Raw genomic sequence first — 26438 nt, 5'->3', positions numbered from 1 at the left:
TATTTAAAGTTACTAATGGATTTATACCTAGAAAAGCTGAGATTTCTAATACAATTACCAGACTGGCATTTTTAATGACCTTTTCACTAATGATTTGAAATCTATATACAGTCAAAAGTCTTTAATCCGGACTCGTCGGGACCTCAGCGATTCCGGATTATAGATCATTAGTTTAAATCTGGTAAGACGGCATGCAGAAATTATTAAATTAAAACTATGAAACCGCAATTTATGAAATAAAGAGCAATTATGATCTAAAGGGCATTAAAATTTACAAAAAAAAAAAATGCTTCATATTTATTTTTTTACTTTATTAAACATTTCTTTCAACGGGCGCATGCGTAAAGCACACATTACGCATAGTCGAAATTAGAAAATTGCAACCAGAAAACTATTTGATGTGTATTCGTGATATTTATAATGACGAGGAATTTGATTTAAATCATATCAAAGACGGAGTATATCGAGATGAAATACTACATTTAGTAAAGAATTATAAGCCGAATAAAATAAAAACATCTGCCCTGAAGATAGGATAGTGCTGACAGATCAACTTCCATTTCATTGCGCGCCGCGACGTCCCCCCCTCCGCAGAGCAGGTGAAATTGATAAACAGATTTCGGAATGGTTAGAGAAACAAAGGATATGCCATTATCCATTTTTTGTAGCAATTCCACTTTTTGTTTGATGGACATCGAAACATGCTTTTGCTTTGTAGATCCTTTGGGAGCTCCAAAATCGGAAACTCTTTTTGACATAATCGAAAGTTCAAGCTTACTTTTTATAAAATTGCTCTAACAGTCTGCAAAAAATAATAAGCCGGATCTAATCAGAAGATTAAGCATCAACGCAATCTGCAACATTAACTGAAATAGATAATTAGATAATTTTAGGCTAGCTTATACCGTCCATTATACATTAAACGCGCATGCGTAAACGTGTTATGCGCATGCGTAAAGGAATTAGGCGCATGCGGAGATTCATTATGCGTTTACGCATGCGCAGAATGTTTGCAGCTTTGAGGTCCGGATTGTAGATCCTTCCGGATTATGGACGTCCGGATTAAAGACTTTTGACTGTATATTTTTTATTATTATTCAAATGAAAAGTTTTTGTTCATTGGTTTACAAAATAACAGCTACTTCCTTAGTTCAATTATTATTATTTTTTATCTGGCTTGTCTGGTGAACTCCTATGAATTTTTAATTTGGCTTTTTTTGTCAATACATTAATTCTGTAATTTTTTTGTTTTCAGTGGTTAATTTCTCCTTTGAAAAGTTTTTTGCAGTTTAACTTAATAGGCTTCAAACTTATGATGAACATTCAAAATCCATTTTAAATTCAATTCCATTTTAAATTTCAATGTTTGCCTGGATTCATAACAAGTGTATTATTTTTAAATTATTCTGACAACTTAAGAGCTCTGTGTCTTATATCTTGATAATGTTAGTGATTTTCACTGTACAGCCTATGTACATTTTAGTTTTGTCAAATCTGCCATTTGTGAAATACTATTCCTTCTCTCTGCTTAATTTTATTCCATATATAGAGATATTCAGTAAGTTTAAGCATACAAAATTTGTAGAAGATAATGTCTAAAATTACATTCTCAGTTTCCTATGCAGACTTAAATGCATTTAGTACAGCAATCAATTAAACATTGAATTCCAATATAAAAATATATTTTATCACAGCCTTCAGCTCATTCCTGAACATCATTCAAATCATCATCAGACTGCAGTATAAAATATACAAATACTTCTTCTGTTTTCGAAACAAAAAAAGAAATCATTTGATGACAAGTCTGGTGAACATTGTGTATAGACTATAAGCTGAAATTCTCACTCCTGGAACAGCAATTTGGCAAATTTTAGTCTTGTGTGCTGCAGCGTTTTTATGCAAAGCGGCATTTTACTACTGAATTTGCTACGCAGTTTTACATTTATAGTTAATAGGAATTGTATTGGATTATTACGTCAAAAAAATGTGAGAGCTATCTGCCTAAGAGCAGATATGCCTTTTTAAAGGAACAATGTAAGGGAAACTGGCTCTGATTCACTTTATACATGAGGAAAATAGCAAAATCTCCTCTGCATCCAGCATATTCTTCAAGATTAAACTCTGAGCGAATTACTAGCATTCAGCGGATTTACGTTTCGGCCACTGGTGGGCCTTGTACAAGTTGAGTGTACAAGTTAACGTAATAACCTGTATATACACCGTTATCATGATATTATGTGGCTTATAATCTATAAGTAATGCTCTTCATAAAAAATGCTAATCCTGTCTAATTTCTGGGTTCTGAACTTAGCTAGTAGATGAGATCCATGCCCCGTTCTTTTGTTTTGAGATCTGATCATCGAAACAGAGCAGCAGGTCAATTAAGGAAGGATATGCATGCAGTGCAATCAACTTCAGTACGATATCAGTCATTTAGTCTTTAATCCAGCTAAAATCCAATCCCAGTGCTTAACACTCTTTGAGCAAAAGTATAATTTCTACTCCAGTTGGAGTTAAATTCCAGTTGGAGTCTAAATTAAGATGAGTTCCGGTATTTCAATTTACTACTGAGTTATTTTCATTAATTAAATTTAATTACCTATTTTTATTTATTAATTTACATTTTATTTTTATCTTTACTGACTATCATTCATAGGGCTCTATTCCTTCTTCTTTTATAAATTAAGTACTGACTGCAATGCATTGAGGCATAAAATTGAACAAGCACTGGTATAATCCTATGGCAAACATTCCACACTTGCTAGATATTGTGTTTCACATTGAGGACATCGAGGCAACTGAGCCTACGCAGGCCAGATAGAGCTTAAGTCACATTATTTTGATCACGGCAAAGCACGCAAGGGCTTTTTGCCTAAGAACAGGAATGCTTTTGTGGAGCACTTTTTAAAGGTTTGATTTTAGAAAAACACTTGAGGGCTATTTGCTTAAGAAGAGAGATGGCTTCTTGATAAACTCTTCAAAGAAATCTGGCTGGCATACACATTCCACAGGAGAAAACATCAAAAACTCCCATGCGACCAGCCGTTCGCTGAAATTTCAAACCAATCGAACTAACAGTATTCACCAATTTTGCTGGTAGGTTTATGCTCAATAAGGGACATATTTGTGCAGGTAGGTCGTGTAAGTGTCAGTAAATGACGCAGCCAGTCTTCAGCAATAAGCTATGTGTGGCCTTCATTATACTACTGGAATATCGTATTTGGATTCTTTGTCAGGTATTGGTGTATATTGGTAGAGACGACAGATTTTCATATGTTAAGTCTCATGTGCAAGCAGTAATTAAAATGGTACAAAGCACAGTATAACATCGTCGACATATTAGACAATGAGAAAAGTGACAACAATGACTAAGAAAGGAATGCAAAGGATACAAAAGCAGATTCGAAGTACATCTGTATTCTGCTCAAATCAGAAGGTGAATGCCCATATGATAAGGGAAGAGTTACACAAATGCAATTATCACTAGGGGATATGATCCTACTTAAATGTGATGCAGTCTGCCTACTGTATATTCATACTCTGTACGAAACCGTCCACGAAATTATGCTCAATTCTTCTTGCAGGGCTGATTACAGCTATGAAAGCATTGACAAGTACTAACGACGAACTGTCAAAAATCCCCAGATAATACACCATATAATGAGTTGGAGCATACGTTCAGAATGCATACGCTAAGACAGGTGCGATATCTTCACTCCTTAACAAGCTAGCGACAGTTGCTATATCATGAGGTTTAGCACTGTTGTTCGCGAAGAATCTTGGAAAAGATGCACGTGAGGAGAAGAACATTGGCACAACCGCAGTCAGTAGTGAATTAATCTTCTTCAGATGTATGGAGCTTCATATAGCGACCAAGCATTTCACTTCCACAAACGAAAATTTGAGCACTTGCAAACTGTTTCCTTTCGATGATGTTAGAGGGATGACTGCGTAATCTCTGCTTTATCTAGATATTTAGACATCCAGAATGGCTAGATAATCTAAATATTGGAAGATTAAAGCTGTTATCTTATTCTTGAACCTGTTTGATAACCCCTGATATAATATTGCAGCGGTGCTCTATTGTCGTAGAAACTGGATGATAACACCCAGCCCCTGTTTAGTCTTGCCAGCTGCTGCTATCATCCTTAAAACTCAACTCCATTGCTGAGCTACTCAGATCTTTTGTTTGCAACACTACAGAAGACACTGCCTCCGACGAAAAGGCATCAAAGGCCGCAAAGCGAACAAAACACTATCAGATTGTTTCGTAGTGATATCAGTGCCATAGCTAGAGACGGGCAAGGGTGGACATCTGTGCCTGTGCGTAGTATCAAGAAAATGCCAAACTGACGAAGTTTTAGAATGAAACAGTTTACATACTTAGAAAACAGAAGGGTGCATGAAATCTGCAGTTTTTTTAGGCGTTGAAAACTCTAGTCAAGTCTTTAGCCATATTGCATGTCCAATAATAGATTGTATGCATCTTAGGATTTCACCCATTGTCACCACTACCAGATGATGGAAGGTTATTAGCATAGATCTCCCATCATCTAAAGACGGCTCACCAGTGGCCGAGCGGTAAAGCCGATGAACTCGTGCGGGGTTCGAATTCCGTCGAGCAGGTTGGCTGCTAACTAAGCGTTTTCACGGTTTCCATATGTGTAACCTATATATACAGTCCAATTTCCCTTAAAAAGTCTTTCACGAAGGCATCCCTTCTCTTAGACAGGTAGCTCTCGAATGCTTTGCCATAACTGAATAAACTGAACCCAACTCATCATCTGTAAGAGAAGATATCAGTTCTTCATATCCTGCCACGGCGTTACAAAAAGGTGCTGAAAGATTGAAAGAAAAAGTGCAAAGGTACCACAAAAATAAAATTCTCACTGCAGGTTTTAGAAAGGAATACACAGTGTAGTTAATCCAAGGCTGAGAAAGAGGGAATGATGAAAAAGAGGCTTCATATTATAGATGTATGTGGGGGCAACAAAATCTTTGAATTGCTTAGAGCATATAAAAGTCTAATTTGGCAATGAGCATTACTAAACCTTCAGATAGCTGCTCTCTTTGTTCGAAATGTAATCCAAACTGCTGACATGATGTGTATAATCGAACTTTGGCCTTCTTTCAAACTTCCAGACAAAGTCGTCCAGATATTGTCTGTAGAACTGTACTGAGACTACAAATCGATTTTGTTAAAACTGAATGTACCGTGCAGTAGCTTCCGTTCATGTTTTGAGCGTACACCATTATCATGCTTTATATCCTCTCCTACACCCCATAGATGTCATGCTACGTATATGTACATGCTGTACAATACAGCACCCTTTGTGATCTCCTAATTGATCTTTTTGTTGCATCTTCTTGTTTGTACTAACGTTACATTAATTTTCATTCTTAATTTTTATTATTTATATAATTATAGAACTAATCAGCCATCGTGGATGACTTCTTAAATCGCAATATTTTACAGGAGCGAAAGCACGCTGTCCACTAAGAAGGTTAGGATTTAATGTAAGGAATTTTCTTTTTTCTCACCGCATGCCTTCATGATGTAATTGGAAGCTTTTCTGTACGGCAATCTTGAAGGCCAGATTTCTGAGAGGTCATTTCTAATATTTCATGTTTTTTTTTTTTTTTTTTTTCTCCTAAATAAACCTAACACTGTTCATTGCCATTTTATGGTGTTCACTCATTTACACTAGCACAATTGCAAATGGAGCTACCAGTGCTTTAATGTCGAGGTTAACGTACATAGTGACCCTGGAATTGCAATTTCGATGGTAATGTTTCAGAGGCTCATGTTCTACTGTAGTGTGGATTAGGTCTACCATAGAATCCATATATGACTAGCTCACAATTCTACAATTTTTAGAGACGTCTTTCTGGAGCTGTTTCCCAAGCAGAAGTGTGCTGACCATTCTACAGTTTTCAGGCGAATGGTGGATTAGGCATTTACCGAAGCTTATGAGTTGTGTAAATCAATGTCTACGTGATATCTTTTCTGATTACATAGTTTTTACACATATATGGGGATCAACTACATACTAGTCTGTCTTGAATCATACACTAATTTATGTTTGAAGCACCACTATAGGGTGTGCAGTCATACCCTGTTACACCAAACTTGAACCATTACCATCTGTGTTCACACATTGCTAAATTGATTTGTTTCTTAGTTATAGTTTATGTGCATACATTTCTTTGTCATAAGTGCATTTATTTTAATACGAATCTTTTGTAAAAAATAAATTGGACTTGCATATATACATATACAAGCTAGTTTGCTATACAAAGAGAAAATAAAATTAAAAACCCTGTTCCTTACAATTTCAAGGATATATGTGAATGGTATAAACAGCTTGTTTCAACTGGCTGTTTATACTATTCACATATACTGCTATAGCACCAGAGGTGAAATTTAAATCGACCACTTCATTTGAAAGTTAAAAAAAGGACATTTGTTATCTTTAAAAGTTTTTGTTATCTTTAAAAGTTATTAGTTAAAAAAAGGACTATGTTATCTTTTAGTGCATGTTCAACTGTTGAATTTCTATTGCAAAGGTCCTGAAGGCTATCTGTTTAGAGGAAGAGATGCCTTCTTCAAGCACTTTTTGAATGAAACTGCCTTGTATTCATATTAAACATAGAAAAAAAACTGTAAAGTATTCTGTAGTCTATTCAGGAACTAGTGGTATTCTTCTAAAGCAAGGTTTTGTTTTATGTTTGCATATAAATATTACTTGTGCAGCAGATATCAATGTAGAAAATTTAAAAAAAAAATTAATTCCATTTTGCTACAAATTTCATACGCAGAAAACAGGAGAAACAATGTTTTGAATTTTACTCATCGGAAAGGGCTTGGCTACATTGCAGATGACAATACGAATCTGCCCAGGAGCTGGCCATATTTATCCCCAAGGGACGGATAGAGAGGACTAATGTGCAGATTTCAAAAATATGTCTTTGCGTAACATTTTATTGAAATTAATTATGTGATCGTTATTTGTTGCATTATGAAAAATTAGCACTATTTATGAACAGCTTACGATACTTAATAGTAATGTATCATCCCACACACACAGAAAAAAAAAAAAAAAAAAAAAAAAGTATCTCTTGACTGTGAATATAGGGAGCTTGGATATTAAAAAAAAAGGACAAAAAGCATATTTTATTATTTATATTATAATATTTTATTCTGTTTCTCGTTTTTATATTAAATGATTGAATGAATTTATAAAAGCAGTCATCTCTACCTTCATAATAAATGACTCGTAAGGTTTACTCAAAATATAATACTGTTATTCCCAAAATGCATTATAAATGAGAGTAGGCCACATCATGCTGAAATAGTTTGTACTAAAATTCCATTCATAAGCACAACTATACAAGCACAAAATAAAAAATTATTATTCTGAAATCAAATACAATGCTGCTTAGTTTGATTATAATACTTACCATTCATTCTCTTCAGGGTTAAATAAAAGCATCAAAATTTTCACCATTAAAAATGCCGAAAATATATTAAAAATGAGTATATAATCCCAACATGCAAAATTTATTGATTAAATTCAACTTTATTATATGCATTTTTGCAAATCACGAGAAGCAATGTTTGACCGATTTTTTGATTTCTAGGAACCAGAATCTCGTTTCTCAGAAAAGTCCCATCTAGCACCGATCGTCGCTAAGATGTGATACCCCCTAACGCGTTCTTTGGAACTGTCCTGTGTAATACAGTCAAATACCGAAAATCCGCCGACCTGAAATCCGCGTTGCCTCTCAAAATATAAACATTCAGTTTATAGGTTCCGGAAACCGCAACACTCAGTACGAAATAGAGAAGAAAAATACTTACCGAATAATGACATAATTACCGAATAATAATGAGTCATAACGGAAATACCAAATTATTGACATAATGATAAAAGTTTTTCCCCCTGTAATCTGCATCGAGGTAAAAATGCAGACGATTCACTCTTCATTCAAGTTCACGATCCACGTTATTGTATTTTTGTTGTTTCACGAGATTATTTAGTGCTGCCTTTTTTAATCTGGATATTTTGTGGATAAATTGAGAATATTTTAAATTTCAGCCCTTTTTAATACAATTACAGATAAGAAACGCACTCATGATTTTACTGCTTGCAACATTGAAAAACGTAAACACATTGCATTGACAGTAATGCAAAAAGTGCAAATTCTGCAAAAGATGGGGACAGGTGCATTTTATAGCAGAATCGTATGGAATTGCGATACGATTGTGTATGATATACGGAAAAATAAAGAAAAGCTGTGGAAATTTTAGAGCAACAGTGGTTCTAACACCGGAAATCTTTGCATGAGACGAAATCAGCAAACCTCCATGCTGTGTATATATAATATAATGAATAATATAATCAATTTATATATGAAATAATAATTTAACGCATATAAGTTATTGCAATAATGTATATAATAATTTAATTAAATATATCTAATACGCCTTATTTATTGTGCACTTTTAGTCTGAATATTATGATTTATCTTTTCTGTCCTGAAATCCGCACAATCTCTGGTCCCAGGCTTTTCGGATTTCTGAACTTCTACTGTAGGGGAAAGTGCAGAATCACCCACTGCTTGGCGCGTTTTTAAGAATTGCACAAACGTGATATCCATGTAAACATCGACCTATTTTCACTTAAAAAAAAATCTCCGAATTGCACAAAAATAGCCTTGGCTTTATCCATGTACACATCAACCTATTTTCACTTAATAAGTCAAACAAAATTGACAAAAATTCAATTCTTCTTACTCTTGTAAAAAGCGCCAAACAAATATGTGGGCGATTCTGCATTTTAGCCCTACTCTACTGACGAATAAATTGTGTTTTGATTCTTCATCAAGTGTTGTCATCAATCACTCCAAATCCACGAACCCATCGAACGCAACAATATATATATACACAGCATTTTACCCCTGTGTCCAGAAACTGTTTTCCTAAAATATTCTCAGTATGCAAAGGAATTATATTACACTGTAATAATAAGCAATACAATTTTCCTTATGTGGTTTACCTCTCACATTTAAGAGTTTTTAGTAAAACAGCCAATAAATGGTAAACATTTTTGCATGCAAAAGATCATTATTTCTTCTTAAACCGAACAAGATATTTACTACAGTCAAAAGTCTTTAATCCGGACCTCAAAGCTACAAACTTTCTGCGCATGCGTAAACGCATAATGCGTCTACTCATGCGCATAATACGTTTACGCATACGCATAATACGTTTACGCATGCGCGTTTAATGTATAACGGACGGTATAAGCTAAGCTAAAATTATCTATTTCAGTTAATGTTGCAGACTGCGTTGTTCCTAATCTTCTAATTGGATCCGGCTGATTATTTTTTGCAGACTGTTAGAGCAATTTTATAAAAGAAAGCTTGAACTTTCGATTATGTCAAAAAGAATTTCCGATTCTGGAGCTGCCAAAGCATCTACAAAGCGAAAGTATGTTTCGATGTCCATCAAACAAAAAGTGGAATTGCTGCGAAAAATGAATAAAGCATATCCTTTGTGTCTAACCATTTGTGTCTACCATGAGCAGCGTGAAATTGATAAACATCTGTTTATCAATTTCACGCTGCTCTGCGGGGGAAGGACGTCTCGCGGCGCGCAATGAACTGGAAGTTGATCTGTCAGCACTATCCTTATCTTCAGGGCAGATGTTTTTATTTTATTCGGCTTATAATTCCTTACTAAATTTAGTATTTCATCTCGATGTACTACGTCTTTGGTATGATTTAAATCAAATTCCTCGTCATTATAAATATCATGAATACACATCAAATAGTTTTCTGGTTGCAATTTTCTAATTTCGACTGTGCGTAATGTATGCTTTACGCATGCGCGCGTTGAAAGAAATGTTTAATTAAGTAAACAAATAAATATTAAGCTTTTTTCATTTTTGTAAATTTTGATACCCTTTAGATAATTGTTCTTTATTTCATAAATTACGGTTTCATATTTTTAATTTTATAATTTCTGCATGCCATCTTACCAGATTTAAACTGAGGATCTATAATCCGGAAAAACCGATAATCCGGAATCGCCGAAGTCCCGACGAGTCCGGATTAAAGACTTTTGACTGTATTAATAATTTTTGCATGCATGCATTTCTTTAGATATACATGAAAAATTCTTAAATTTAAGAGAAAATCTATTACATTTACCTATGATAGTTCATTTGTTCCTTTTTAGCAAACCCCAATCACGTATCTGCACCCAATCAAAAACTTTTGTGTACTCTTATCACATTTTTCTTTGAGAAAATATTTGTTGCATATACGAGTAGAAAACTGTAAATTCAGAGACAATAACTTGAATTCAAAATTAAGTTTAATGTATTTATTGTAACAAGACATATTAAAAAACCAATGCTAAAATTCTTTATCGGTGGGTATGAAAATTACAGATGCAGATTCTATTAAATCTCATATTTATAAAATGGACATAAAACTCTCATTAAATCCTATATATAACAGTCACAGAAAATATAGCTTTTAATATTATCCTAAAATAAAAACTTAAGTTGGGCATACAAATAAAACCCAATATCATACAGAAATTCAAAATTCTGCTAAACAAAAGCAATTTGATTTGGAAAACATACCTGTAACTGTAATAGTGGATGGAAAGCAGACACGGACATTCGTTATTGCGTTTACTGGCCGTGAGAAGAACAAGTTCGTACAATAGATATAATTCGGTGCTCGCAGGCGCCCTCTTGCAGAAAACAAAATCAAAATTTACATAAGGCGCGAAAAGTAACTTTATTTTATATGAAATTGAATATTTTTTTCCATGAAATTGAATGATATTTTTTTCCAAAAGTACAGATGTAAAAAATAAATACCTTTATACCCTGGAAAAATAATTATTCAATTTTGAACAAATAAATGTTTTAGAGCACAATGTTATAGAACAGTGGTATCCAATGTGGGGTATGTGCACTCTGGGAATACACAAAGTGATACTAGGGGGTACACCAAAGAAGTAAGCTCATAATCATTTGAAAGTGTATGATCGTGCATATTATATTACACGGGATAGAACTTCAAATTATTTTTGTTTTAGGGGTATGTGATCAAAAAGTTTGGAGATCATTGTTATAGAAAATACTAGTCAATGACATTTTAATCAATATATTAGCTACCAAATATTTCATTCCCTCTACACAATGAATAAAAAAACATGATACTTAAAACATTTGTAGTAAATACTTTCTGGCAAAAAAATATATTCATATATTTACAAAATATATTCATGAATCAGCAGATTAAAAATTAAGCTGTGAGTAGGAAAGCAACTATACATAAATTCTACATCAAATACAAATTTAAAAATCAGCTCTTAAAAGAAAATAAAGAAATTAAATTTGAATATATATATTTATTATGCCAAATATTTGGGCCCTGAAATATAAGACATCGTTTCTGTAAATCATATTATGCAAAATTTCTTGTTAATTTTGAATATATGCTGTTATCCATAGTAATCCCTCATTATCTGTAGACTCAAGATAAACTTAAATAAATTACAAAAATTAGCATGCTATCTTATACATTTTCTAAAAATAAAATCTTGCACAGTTTGTTATTGTTAACAAATTTGTTTATTTTTCATTTACTGTTCCATTTCCCTAATTTTCCAGTCTCCTCATCTTAAAACATGTGGCAAAACCCTGTGATATTCCTGGCATGCATGAAGAAATACATTTAAGATAGGATTTGAGGTTTTGCTATGTTCTCTGCATTTCATAATAAATAACAAAAATTTCCACAACACATACTTAGCACAAATCATGGCAACACATACCTAGATATGATCACTGTAATATCTCATAACAGCCACAGCATAAAACATAAGGGGGAAAGTTTTTAAACTATAAATGAAATAAACACAGAAAAAATTGCCATATGTCATGATCTTCCAGAGTTGGCATTAGCAGAACAAGAATGGTTTGTCACAAAGTGAACAAACTGAAAATGCAAAAGAACTGGATAGAAGTGGAAGATGTTATGCAAGATTTCAATAAAGGTTTTACAAGAAGACTTTTTCTTAGGAAAGACAATTAACTGATTATATTCTCAAGGTGGATTCTCTTACGAAAAATGAACTGAAATTTAAAAGAAGGGGTCAAAATTTATCACAGCCTTACATAAAATTATGCAAAGAATGAAAAAAGGAGGAGCAATGTTATATATAACATCCCCCTCTCCTTAGCCTGAATATTTTTATTGAATTAAGTGTCCATTACCAAACCTAATTAACATATTTAAACAAACCTTCTCTGTCTATTTGTAACATTATCATCTCATCTAAAATTATTCAAAATCCAAAAAGAATGGCAAATTTTTGCCAAATCCATCAATTTGTTTGTCTTCATAGTCTCATTATACATGGAATACTGGAAAATTCTAAACCTTGTTGATAATGAGATATTACTGTAATTATATTCTGGTACTTATGTATTATTGCAACCACCTAAGTAGTACAGTACAAAGTCCTTAATCCGGACGTCCATTATCCAAAATGATCTATAATCCGGACCTCAAAGCCACAAACTTTACACATGCACGTAAAGAATGTGCATACATGCTTTACGCATGCGCATGTTGAAAGAAATATTTAATAAAGTAAACAAAGAAATATTAAGCTTTTTTGTAAAATTTGATACCCTTTAGATCATAATTGCTCTTTATTTCATAAATTATGGTTTCATATTTTTAATTGTATAATTTCTGCATGCTATCTTACCAGATTTAAATTGATGATCTATAATCCAGAAAAACCCCTTATCCGGAATTGCCGAAATCCCGAAGAGTCCGGATTACAGACTTTGTACTGTAGTCAAACTCTCGCAACCATGTACATAATGGTTTTTAGATAATTATATCCATTCCAAGCTTGAGTCAAGAAATTTACCAAATCACCTTTATTTCTGTAAAAAATTGCCAAACAATACTAAAATGATTCTTCAATATATATTATTTTTTAAATATTATTTCAATACTCTTTGATTATCTGCCCAAACCACCAACAAAGCCACCAATCACTGGTGACTAATTTTTCACCAACCTAACAATTGAAAAACAGTAGCCATTTTAAAAAATGGTTCTCACTGAAAATTACTTAAAACAGCAACAAATTAACAAAATTAAAAATGCAACTAACATTCATAATAAAATATTTAGCTTTCTTTTTTCATTGTATTCTGCCCATATACACAGCGATCTGTTTCAACTTGAATAAACATCAGAGAATTGCAGAACTATTAGCATCCCGCAGCAACTTGCACTGCTCTCAAAGAACATATTAACCTATTTACTTGCAAAAAAGCAGAGAAAGGCACAAATTCAAAAAAAGTCACTACAGAAAAAGAAAAAAAAAAAAAATTACTGTAGAAACCACAAAAATGACTGTTGAATCTCAAAATCATGCGCATTATGCACTTGCGTAATTCACGCATAGCCATCAGTGGGTTGCCAGATAAATCCACTTTTGTAAAATTCTGGGATTACTACAGTCAAAAGTCGTTATCCGGACTCGTCGGGACTTCAGCGATTCCGGATTATAGATCATCAGTTTAAATCTGGTAAGATGGCATGCAGAAATTATAAAATTAAAAATATGAAACCGTAATTTATGAAATAAAGAACAATTATGATCTAAAGGGTATCAAAATTTACAAAAAAAAGCTTAATATTTATTTGCTTACTTTATTAAACATTTCTTTCAATGTAAGTTGCTTCGTTTTATGTGAAAATACTTTCTATTTAATTCTATAAACAGACATAATTTCTCGTTCAGTTACAAAGCTCCGCTGCTCAAGTCCTATAATTGCTGTGTCGAAAATACCGACTAATTTGTCAATCGAAATTTTTTCGTTTTCAATAACCTCCGTGCCACTTCCTTCACTATCGAAAGCGAATTACAATGACGAGGAATTTGATTTAAATCATTTCAAAGACGGAGTACATCGAGATGAAATACTACATTTAGTAAGGAATTATAAGCCAGATAAAATAAAAACATCTGTCCTGAAGATAAGGATAGTGCTGACAGATCAACTTCCAATTCATTGCATTCCGCGGCGTTTCCTCCCCCCTTCCGCCGCAGAGCAGCGTGAAATTGATAAACAGATTTCGGAATGGTTAGAGAAACAAAGGATATGCCTTTACCCATTTTTTGCAACAATTCCACTTTTTGTTTGATGGACATCGAAACATTTTTTCCCTTTGTAGATCCTTTGGGAGCTCCAGCATCGGAAATTCTATTTGACATAATCGAACGTTTAAGCTTACGTTTATAAAATTGCTCTAACAGTCTGCAAAAAATAATAAGACGGATCTAATTCGAAGATTAAGGAACAACGCAATCTGCAACATTAACTGAAATAGATAATTAGATAATTTTAGTTTATACCGTCTGTTATACACTAAACGCGCATGCGTACACTTATTATACGCAGCCGTAAAGGTCCTACGCGCATGCATCAACGCTAAGCATGCGCAGAAAGTTTGTAGCTTTGAGGTCCGGATTATAGATCATTCCGGATTATGGGTGTCCGAATTAACGACATCAAACAAAAGTGGAACTGTAGCACTTTCTAAGATTTCAACCAGCACTGTTCTGAATGTTATAGTTGTGAATAGGAACTGATTACTAGTTTGAAGTCTAGGATAAGGCACGGTTCTTTGTGTCTATTCTTCCCTTTTTTAATGCATTTATGCATGTGCATTATACATTTATGCATGATGCACTTTTAATGTATAACGGACAGTATAAGCTAAGCTAAAATTATCTATTTCAGTTAACGTTGTAGATTGCGTTTTTCCTTAATCTTCTAATTGGATCCGGCTTATTATTTTTTGCAGGCTGTTAGAGCAATTTTGTAAAAATTAAGCTTGAACTTTCGATGCCACGAAGATGATAGCCATGAATTTGAAGGTTTTCATACATCGCAAACTAAAGGTGGGTGAAATTTTCCAATTATTGGATTTTGTAACGAAATGTGGAGGGGTGGCAATAAATGAAGATGATATAACAGAAGTTTTTCATTGCGACGACAATGCCCCAATCATCAATCAACGGACAGCGAAATCTGTAGTATGGTTCTAGATCCAGAAAACATGACTTCCGATAGTGAATAAGTGACAAAGAGGTTATTGAAAATGAAAAAATTTCGATTGACAAATTAGTAGGTATTCTCGACACAGCAATTACAGGACTTGAACAGCGGAACTTTGTAACTGAACGAGAAATTATGTCTGTTAATAGAATTAAAGGGAAAGTATTAGCACATAAAACAAAGCAACTTAAACAACTTACATTGAAAGAAATGTTTAATAAAGTAAACAAATAAATATTTTTTTTGGTAAATTTTGATTTAGATCATAATTGCTCTTTATTTCATAAATTAAATTCTCATATTTTTAATTTTATAATTTCTGCATGCCATCTTACCAGATTTAAACTGATGATCTATAATCCGGAGAACCCCTAATCCGGAATCGCCAAAGTCCCAACGAATCCAGATTACAGACTTTGTACTGTAGAAACAAATATTTGTGGAAACTGGAAAAGCAGATTGCAAAGTGCAGATAGTACCAAGTTATCATAATACAGTCCAAGATTCGGAATCACAGGGATGATTCTGGATTTTAGATTAAATTTAATAAGATGACATGTAGAAACTCTGAAATTAATTATAATGAAGGTAAGAAAATCAAAATATATAAAAAAAAAGCTCAATATTTATTTGCTTTGTCAAACATTTCTTTAATTGGATATTGTTTAAGCTGTTTCATTTTTTTGTGCTCTCTCTCATTTGCATAGATATAATTTCTTGTTCAGTTACTAAGTTCCATTGTTCAACAAGTCCGGTGCTTTAATTGCCATGCCAAAAATTCTCATTAATCTGTCAACTGAAATCCTTCCACTCTCAATACTTTTTTTATCACTACTGGTAGTGATATTTATTGGATTTAAAACCATTCTAGAGATTTTGCGGTACTTACGTATTATCGCAACCAGGTTGGCGCGATTTGTAAGTTTGAGTAAAAAAGTATGAATAGAAAGAAAATGTACATTTATTAATTACAGATAATTATAAAATAGCAATTAAACCCTTCCGGTTTCGAATTTGAATAAGTTGCAGAATTATTTTTTCGGCGGAAATCTTTTGGCTATTGCTTTTAGCACTGATTGAAAACCGTCTTCGCCATTAACAGCTTGAGCTTAATGCCATATAAATTCGATAAGGTATGAGTGAAGATGATGACGGTCTGTTCCTCTCTGTTTTTTGTTGCGCCATTTGGCTGAGCCCCACATGCGCTCTACATGTTGTATGTGAACGCCCGTGTTGGGATCCACAAAGTTATATTTGTGATTAACAGTTCCATGCAGAAATCCAGCATTTTCGAACTCACTTGTATTGTATCCTTTCCAGCAATCCGAATAAATGATGCTTCCTTCCTTAATATTTTCGCAAATTTTTTCCATGAGGGTAACGGCGCTTCTTTAGGTACAGTAACCAAAAAAAGTCTCTTTCTTTTCTCGGCAAATTCCGCCGATTTGGCGATTTATGCGAATTTTGGCCTGGTTGCGTTAATACGCAAGTACCGATTTTGTTGTCTGTTAATTGATTGCTGATTGAGGCATTGTCATAGCAATGTTAAAGTTCTGTTATATCACCTGTATTTACTACTACTTTTCAGCATTTTTTTACAAATTCCATGAATTGGAAAATTTTGCTTTTTATATAGCTCAAAATTCATACCAAAATACGGTTGCTGTTTTACCAAATATAGACTTTGCATTCTCATTAACCCAAATTGAACAAATGCCATTACAGAAGGAAAATATGCTTTCGCTTTGCAGATACAGCTATAGGATTAGAAACTTTTGAAATAATTGAAAATTCAGACTTTAATTTTGATTAAGTAACTGCTTTTCGGAATCTAATTCTTTCTCTCTTCCTGCTGCAAAACCAACAAAAGAACTAATATTAAAACATCCCATTCCAATAAAGTATGTCTTAGGGCTTCCCTTATATTTCGGTCAGCGAAAAAATACTAATCCTCCATTTCCAGAACAATTCAAGGACCAACAGTATATCACGGCTAAGTACAATCAATATATTGTCACTGGCTACAGTGCCATTCCCTAGCCAGCAGGCATTTAAAAATGACATAATCTCAATTAATCAGGAGAAAAATCACTTTACAAATACAACACACCTGCTTTTTCTGCAGTATTATATTTTCCAAAAAAATTAAAAAATTAAAAAAAAGTAATTGAATATCTTTAAAAAAATTTTACTACTGGTTTAGATATTAAATCATTTTGGATTTAAGAATTTTGGACTTTTTATTGTAGAAATTCAACAAAAAGAGATGGTAGTTGACTTTTATATCTGATGTTTTTAATTCAAAGTGGCCTTGGAGTTCTCTTTTGGGTAAAAGACAGGTCTCAGACCCTTGGCTCTGAACGTAGAGCATATTTTTAGGGAATTTATTTTCCCTGAGCCATAATCACCACACAGTGTGAAATATGGCTAAATGATCAGTGAATTGGAATGGAATGGTATTTGAGGCATGTACTGGGAGACTGGATATGCTGTACACAACTAATCACTTGGCATGTAATTAAGTATTCTAGGATAAAATGTACTTGTTTTTTAATATACTGATGTAAAATATATACATATAATTCTATCAATAATGTGTGCTAACTTGCTAACATTTGCTGCTCTATCTAGCTTCAAACATATTTAAAAAAATCTAAAAGGTAAAAGGTACCAATTTTTCTGTCAGCCATAACAATAAGTAATGCCTCAAGATATATTTATTAGGACTTGGATGTTACTTAAATTTAATTTCTGGTAAAAGTATAGTTTAGGGTACCCCTTGGCGTTTTTTGACGGTACATGGATACCGATTTTGTGCAATTCTTTGACTCGTTATTTTGGCTTGCGAAGCAGCGATTTTTGCACCGCTACACAAAGCCAAAATAACAAGAAAAACAATTGCACAAAGTCGGTATCCACGTACACATCGACTTATTTTCACTTAAAAAAAAATCCCCGAATTGCACAAAAATGGCATTGCGCACTCCTTTGACTTTATCCATGTACATGTCGACCTATTTCCACTTAAAAAAAAAATTCCCGAATTGCACAAAAATGGCATTGCGCACTCTTTTAACTTTATCCATGTACACGTCGACCTATTTTCACTTCAAAAAAATCCCGGAACTGCACACACTTGCATTGCTCGCTTTGCTTTGTCCACGTACACATTGATATATTATCACTTAAAAGTCAAAGGAGCAACAAATTCTACAATATAGGCAAACAAAAAATACATAATCTCAATAAAATACATTTTAAACCAAACAATAAAATAACATAAAAAAGGAAAAACATGTTATACATTTAAGCACTACCAAAAGCAAATATTCCCTTACCATGATTTTCGAGTTTGCTTCGTACACCCAGAGCCATGTAAAAATCAAAATATCAATCATACTCAAATAACTTTTTTCAAACCAGGTACTCTTTCTGATCGAACGCTTCACATAGTGACCATCTGAACCTTTCTTCCTACAAACCCATTCAAATCCATCTAAACGGTTTTTACATTCGACTAGACGCATATCCTTTCTACATAAATGACACTTATAATGGCCTTCATTTACACACCAGTCAATTAAAGCTCTTTTCCCCTTTCGCTCCAAATCGTACAGAAACTTCAAATTAATCTTACTACATTTGGCCATTCTACCGTCTAAAGAATCAAACCAACACACACCACAAAAAAGCTTACAAAACATCCCATGATTTAAAATTTCCCAGAATCATGCACCCGATTACGTCACAATAGGATTTCCATAACATTCAACTACTCAGGCTATGATAAATGAAACAACAACTTGGCAATAAATCAAACAACAACTTTGCCATAATACAAGGGGTACCTTAAAGTCTACTCTACCCAAATTATTTCCATGCACGTTTACTTCAACTAAAACGTATACCAAATTCCTACAAACATAAAATTCACAAAATAACTATCATTTAATTAAAATATCACTAAACCATGTACACGCCGACTTATTTTTACTTTTAAAAAAAATCTCAGAATTGCACAAAAATGGCATTGCGCACACTCTTCACCATAGCCATGTACACTGCTTTTTTCTCATAAATTAGAAAATTTTCACGAAAATGCATGACAATTTTCTGAATCTTTAAACCCGTTAAAAAGAACATATATGAAATTACCTAATAACTTTCCAAATATGAACATTTCCACGTATAAAATAAATAAAATATCCAAAAACTTTTACCTCTAAATTATCTATTATATTATAAACGTCACCAACGAATTCATACCGCAACCATTACAAATACTTAGTGTCAAATATTTAAATTATTTCCATGCACATTTACTTCAACTAAAACGTATACCAAATTCCTACAAACATAAAATTCACAAAATAACTATCATTTAATTAAAATATAATTAAATTCAAAAACACTACTTAAAATATAAATAAGCACATACATTAAATTAATAAAAATTAGCTTACAATCCTAATTATTTTAAACTAAATCATTGCTAATAACAATTTTCCCAATAATACCAAATTACTTTACTTCCACCTTACATTTAGAACAATGCACAAAAATAATATCCTCAAATAATTAAAAATACTAACTTGCCTAATCTTCTTCAGAAACTTGCTTACATGGTGGATACACTTTTATTATGGATTCAATAAAATTATTGGACGATTTTTTCTGCGAAACCTACACTCATGCACCATTCAACCAATTCTTTTGAATTATCACACAAACGCATTAAAAATCTAGAATTCACTTTAGACAGCGCCATACAATCCCAAAATTATTTAACCCTACTTCACACAACACACAATGAAGCTTAATACAAAATAATATACAGCCACAGATATTTTTCCAAATTCCCCCCTTTTCCGATTAAAGAACCGTAATTCGTCCATTAATATCACATGACATATCCCATGATCTCTCATTTCCCTCACACAAAATAATGCGTAATCGGAACTGAGTACTGCTCACATTATTACCAAAGTACCTTTATCACCTCCAAAATGTCGCCAAACTACTAGTTACCATATTCTAAAGATCAGCCCCTAATTTCTTTGGCATAACAGCAGAAAATAGAGAAAGAATTAGATTCCAAGGAACCTAAGTTCAGTTAACACAGCAAACTGCATTCTTCCCTTAACTTTTTTTATTTATAATTCATAATTTATAGCTGGCCATCAAATTTCATAGTGATGATAATGATAAATGTGATCCTAAAATAAAATAATAAAAAAAATGTGAGGCTAATCTTTGGAATATGGTAACAGGTAGTTAGGCGACATTTTGGTAAGGCGATAAAGGTTACTGCTAGGACTTTAGTAGTGTACATGGATAAAGTCAAGATTGTGCGCAATGCCATTTTTGTGCAATTCTGGGATTTTTTTTAAGTGAAAATAGGTCGATGTGTACATAGATGATACCGTGTATGTGCAATTCTTAAAATCTCGGCACCCAGTGGACGATTCTGCATTTTCTCCCAATTTCACACCTAATCTTTGTCATGATTAAGCACTTTTGTTCCATAAAAGTTCTAGCATAAGCATAATTCGTATAGCAGATTGTTGGAAAAAAATTTTAAGTTAAAAAAAAACATGCCTTTACTTCGTGAAAACAAAATGGCATCCAAAAAGAAAACTAGCAGGTTGCTGTAGCAGGCTTGGTCACCAAAAAATCGCTAAGTTACCATAATCCGAAGATTAACCACATGGGATTCGAAGAAAAACTGAAATTTTCCGATTAAGAAGATATTCAGAAAAAATGCTAAATAAAGATGATATAACTTAGGTCTTATACTGCAATAACAATGTCTCGGTTATCAATCAACTAACAGAACACCAAATATCTATACAATCAAAAGTCGTTAATCCGGACTCGTCGGGACTTCGGCGATTCTGGATTATCGATTTTTCCGGATTATAGATCATCAGTTTAAATCTGGTAAGATGCCATGCAGAAATTATAAAATTAAAAATATGAAACTGTAATTTATGAAATAAAGAACAATTATGATCTAAAGGATATCAAAACTTACAAAAAAAAGCTTAATATTTATTTGTTTACTTTATTAAACATTTCTTTCAATGTAAGTTCTTTAAATTGTTTTTTATGTGATAATACTTTCTCTTTAATTCTATAAACAGACATAATTTCTTTTTCAGTTACAAAGTTCCGCTGTTCAAGTCCTATAATTGCTGTGTCGAGAGTACCGACTAATTTGTCAATCGAAATTTTTTCGTTCTCAATAACCTCAGTGTCACTTTCTTCGCTATCGGAAGCGAATTATAATGACGAGGAATTTGATTTAAATCATATCAAAGGCAGAGTACATCGAGATGAAATACTGCATTTAGTAAGGAATTATAAGCCAAATAAAATAAAAAATCCGCCCTGAAGATAAGGATAGTGCCGACAGATCAACTTCCAATTCATTGCACACTGCGGCGTTAAAGATAAACAAACGTTAAAGTTTAGATAAACAAAGGATATGCCTTTATCAATTTTTTTCAGCAATTCGACTTTTTGTTTAATGGACTTTGAAACATACTTTTGCTTTGTAGATCCTTTACATATTAGTATATATATCAGAAATTCTATTTAACATAATCGAAAGTTCAAGCTTACTTTTATAAAATTGCTCTAACAGTCTTCAAAAAATAATAAAATTTGAATATTTAGCAACAACGCATTCTGCAACATTAACTGAATTAGATAATTTTAGCTTAGCTTATACCGTCCATTATACATTAAACACGCATTCGTAAATGTATTTTGCGCACACACATATTCGCAGCCGTAAAGGTCTTACGTGAATGCGTCAATGCGACGCATGCACAGAAAGTTTGTAGCTTTGAGGTCCGGATCATGGGTGTCCGAATTAACGACTTTTGACTGTATATGGTTTTAAATTCTTGAAAATATCACCATTTCAGCTTCAAGTTACTTTTAATTCCTTTTGGCGATAATTAAGAAAAAAGCCTTTTTTAGGCAAAATAAATTTTCATTTAATATAAAATAAATAAATAAATATTTCTTAAAGAAATATTAATGCCGAATATTTTTTCATAATTTCTATATATCATCTTACCAGATTTAAATTCATAACCTAAAATTCAAAAATTTCCAAAATCTGGAATCAGTGGAACTCTGGTGATTTTGGATCTGACTTTATACTGTACATATGCATATTTATAGCTATTTCTATTTTAATAATCATAATTTTATAGTAATGTCATGTTATTAGAACAAGATTACGAACAATACAACACAAATTAGGAAAATTCTTATAATATATTTAAAAACTGTATACACATTAATATAATAAATTCTTAAAATATGCTTTAATACAGATATAATCTTCCCAGAAAACACAACAAGTATAAAGTAAAACAAATTAAATGGTTGATCTTTACAATATGGTAACTGGTAGTTTGGCGACATTTTGAAGGCGATAAAGGTTACTACCTGGGACTTTGGTAATAATGTGAGCAGTACTCAGTTCCGATTACGCATTATTTTGTGTGAGGGAAATGAGAGATCATGGGATATGTCATGGGATATTAATGGACGAATTACGGTTCTTTAATCGGAAAAGGGGGGAAATCGAGAAAAAATGTGGAAGTTTTGTATTTAGCTTTATTCTGTGTTGTGTGAAACAGTGTTGTGTAATTTTTGGATCTCATGGCCCTAAGTAAAGTGAATTCGAAATGGGTATTTAGGCATTGTGATAAAGAGAAGTTTGTTTTTTATTTAGCGGAGGAAGTATGGAGGAAAAATTCGCAGAAAACATCTTTCAATAATTTTATTGAATGAATTAGAAAAGTGTATCTGCCACGTAATCAAGATTCTGAAGAAGATTAGGCAAGTTAGTATTTTTAATTATTTGAGGATATTATTTTTATGCATTGTTCTAAATGTAAGGTGGAAAGGAATTTGGTATTATTGGGAAAATTATTATTAGCAATGATTTAGTTTAAAGTAATTAGGATTATAAGGTAATTTTTATTAATTTAATGTATGTGCTCATTTATATTTTAAGTAGTGTTTTTGAATTTAATTATATTTTAATGAAATGATAGTTATTTTGTGAATTTTATGTTTGTAGGAATTTGGTATACGTTTAAGTTGAAATAAACGTGCATGCAAATAATTTAAATATTTGATACTAAGTACTTGTAATACTTGCGGTATGAATTCGTTGGTGACGTGTATAATGTAATAGATGATTTAGAGGTAAAAGTTTTTGGATATTTTATTTAATTTATATGTGGAAATGTTCATATTTGTAAAGGGTAAATACTTTTTCGCGATCAGGTAGTTTCATATATGTTCTTTTTACCGGGTTTAAAGATTGAGAAAATTGTCATGTATTTTCGTGAAATTTTTCTAATTTATGAGAAAAAAGCAGTGTACATGAATATAGTGAAGAGTGTGCGCAATGCCATTTTTGTGCAATTCTGGGATTTTTTTTAAGTAAAAATAAGTCGGCGTGTACATGGTTTATGTGTATGTGTTATTTTGAAAAACGCGTAAGGAGTATGGTATTGTGCACTTTTTCCCAATTTTGCAGTGAATATTTGTCATGATTAAGCAGTTTTGTTTGATAAAATTTCTAGCATAAGTGTAATTCGGCTAGTAGATTGTTGGAAGAAGTGTTCAGTAGATAAGAAGAAAAGAAACATGTCTTTACTTCGTGAAGACAAAATGGCAGCGGGGAAAAAAAAATAGAGGGTTGCTGTAGGAGAGTTGGTAGACAAATTTTCGCCAAAAAATCACCAAGTTACCATAATGTAAAGATCAACCTATTAAATAATTGCATGTGTTTAATTACTATCTGAATTCATCTAATTTAGACAACAGGACATTTGTTTTATGTAATATTTCAGATGCTAAATTAATATTACGTGTGAACAAATAATCCCAATCATCCAGTGCCAGAATATGTTGAGGATTTGAACAAATAAAATCTATTAAATACTTTTTCAGGTTATCATCTGAACTATTAGCTGTTAAGCGCAATATTGAGGAAAAAGGTAACAGCATTCTTAAGTGACACTATCTCATACTTATTGGCAATGCTATATATTTTAATAGCATTTACATAATCTAATTCTTTCACTATCCCTGTATATATATATACTAAAATGATGTTTAAAATGGCTGGTTCTATATCAGTAATTTCAATTACATTACTACTGTTATCAGACACAGATTCGGTAAATATTCTTGAGAATACCAATGATCTCGCAGATAAAACTGCTCTGTGTACTGGATATCTAACTTCCCCAGCTCTGAGAATGCAATCTGAAAACTTAGGCAAAAATATATTATAAAGTTGCTTTAAATCTTGGCTGTAACAAAAGAGGTCAGTCATATTGCAAATATCTGAATTTGAAGAACAGAGGGATCTTTCAAGAACACAGCTGTCTCCTGCAGAGACAGCTAAGTCACACTGGAGAGAGAGACACTTACATATAGCCTTTTTCTGGAAAAACGACTCACCTGGTTCCTGAATAACACATGTATAACACCATTCTTCATCGGCTAGAAAATAATGCTTTTTTGTATCAGGTAATCTATGTTTGTCACCACCTCCTACAATAGATATCATCAAATGTATCAGAACCGGATTTTCTTTGTCTGGAAAAAGACGACGGACACAAACTTCGACATTTCTTGACCCCCTTGAAACTTTCTGCACTGAAAGTATTAACTGAAATTCTGACCCAGGTATACAGCCTGAGCGGAAAGTTGGACTGTAAAATTTTTCTGCCGGTGATTTTAAATTTACAGGCCATATAAAACTCTTTCTGTCAACTTTGATGTTAGTTGTGATAGAAACTTCACTTGGAAAAACATACAACTTTTGTTTCAAGTCTACAAGGTCATATTTATCTGCTATTCTACATAAACTTGCAAGGTATTCTGCTTTATCTGTTTTTAGTTTCCCTGAGTATAAATACTGTAACAGTAATCTGAGCACAGGAGGATCGAGAGCTACTTTAACTGGTTCTGCAGACACCTTCCAGTTCTGTAAGCTAAAATCATTTAAGAATTTAGGTGCGCGAGCCCACAAAATGGCTTTATGAACATGAAATATTTCATTTCCTGCACATAATAATAAATCACTACACTGAGAAGATTGAAGTAACAGCGAAAAATCCTGAGACAAATGTTCAACATCATAAATATCATACATGATCTTCAAGGAATTTTTGTTCCCTTCTAATGGCACTTTCAGCTGATAAAAAATGCATGTAATAATAACAGTGTCATCTGATACAGTCTTCTTGGTTTCGTCTCTTTTTTCAGGAGGCCATCTGAACCTTGCTGGACGTATCAGTGTCTCTGGGCTAGTCTCAAGACTGATCTTTTCACTACTTCCTGCAGATGTTTCAGATACTTTTTTATCATCAGATACTCTTTTAAATTTCCATACTTTGCGATAACTAGTTTCAGTTTTTGAGAACTCTAGTGCTTTTCCATGTAAATCATAACCTGACAACTCACAGTCGATTGTTACATTTTCAAGTTCATCAGGAATTTTTATTTCCAGAAGCAAGCATTTTTCACTGAGTAAATCACCTTCAGGATATAAGTCTATGCAGGCAGTACCGTATGCTTTCACATTGAAATGCGAGCTACACAGCGGATTACTACGGTCAGGACGTATAAAACTAAAGTTCTTAACTATCCACTTAAACACAAATAACTTATCTAAGTCACTCATACCCAATCACATAAGTTTAAAAGGCAACTTTTGGGATTATGACCCAATCCTCCCGCCTTATGCGCATCTCAGTTTGCGCATCATGTGACCAAAGAATATGTACCAGGACTAAAGGCCCGTCTACACGTAGCGATTATCTCGGCCGACTTATCTGGCCGACAATATCTGAGATAGCTCGCCTGTTCACACGGGACGATTTTCTCGTTAGTACAGGAATTCGCTCAGCCAATCACTATAAAAGGAAGTGTTTCCGCCCTCTACAGCGTCACACTGTCTACGATTTGTAAGCAAAGCTTACGGTGTTGTCAAATAGTCAAAATAATGGATGACTATTTTAAATTGCTACTATAGATACAGCTACAATTTTGAACTTAGCTTCTGCTACATAAGGGGGGAAAAAAGGCGTTTGGACTTGAAATTGGGTCAAACGACGAGAAATTCATAGTGCCTTCGTAATTCCTTGTTCCGGGAGTTGCGTATTGAAGACAGTACAATTCGGAAAGTATTTACGGATGATGCCGCATGATTTTGAT

The 26438-nt window shown here is 33.0% G+C and overlaps 1 protein-coding gene across 1 annotated transcript in view; it reads right to left on the bottom strand.

Moving 5' to 3' along the window:
• Window positions 1-26004, bottom strand: part of LOC118184650 (TD and POZ domain-containing protein 1-like) — a 33153-nt gene extending 7149 nt beyond the window's left edge. Inside the window, exon 1 of the mRNA XM_085820887.1 lies at window positions 24678-26004. Within this exon, the coding sequence (XP_085677013.1) occupies window positions 24678-25905 (1228 nt within the window). The 5' untranslated portion in view covers window positions 25906-26004. The remainder of the gene's footprint in view (window positions 1-24677) is intronic.
• Window positions 26005-26438: the final 434 nt, after the last annotated feature.

The sequence above is a fragment of the Stegodyphus dumicola genome, chromosome 7, assembly GCF_044657685.1.
Source record: "Stegodyphus dumicola isolate Sdum_Otavi_A_Nest chromosome 7, ASM4465768v1".
Taxonomy (NCBI): Eukaryota; Metazoa; Arthropoda; class Arachnida; order Araneae; family Eresidae; genus Stegodyphus; species Stegodyphus dumicola.
Note: the sequence above shows the minus strand (reverse complement) of the source record. Positions and strands in the feature narration are given on the sequence as shown.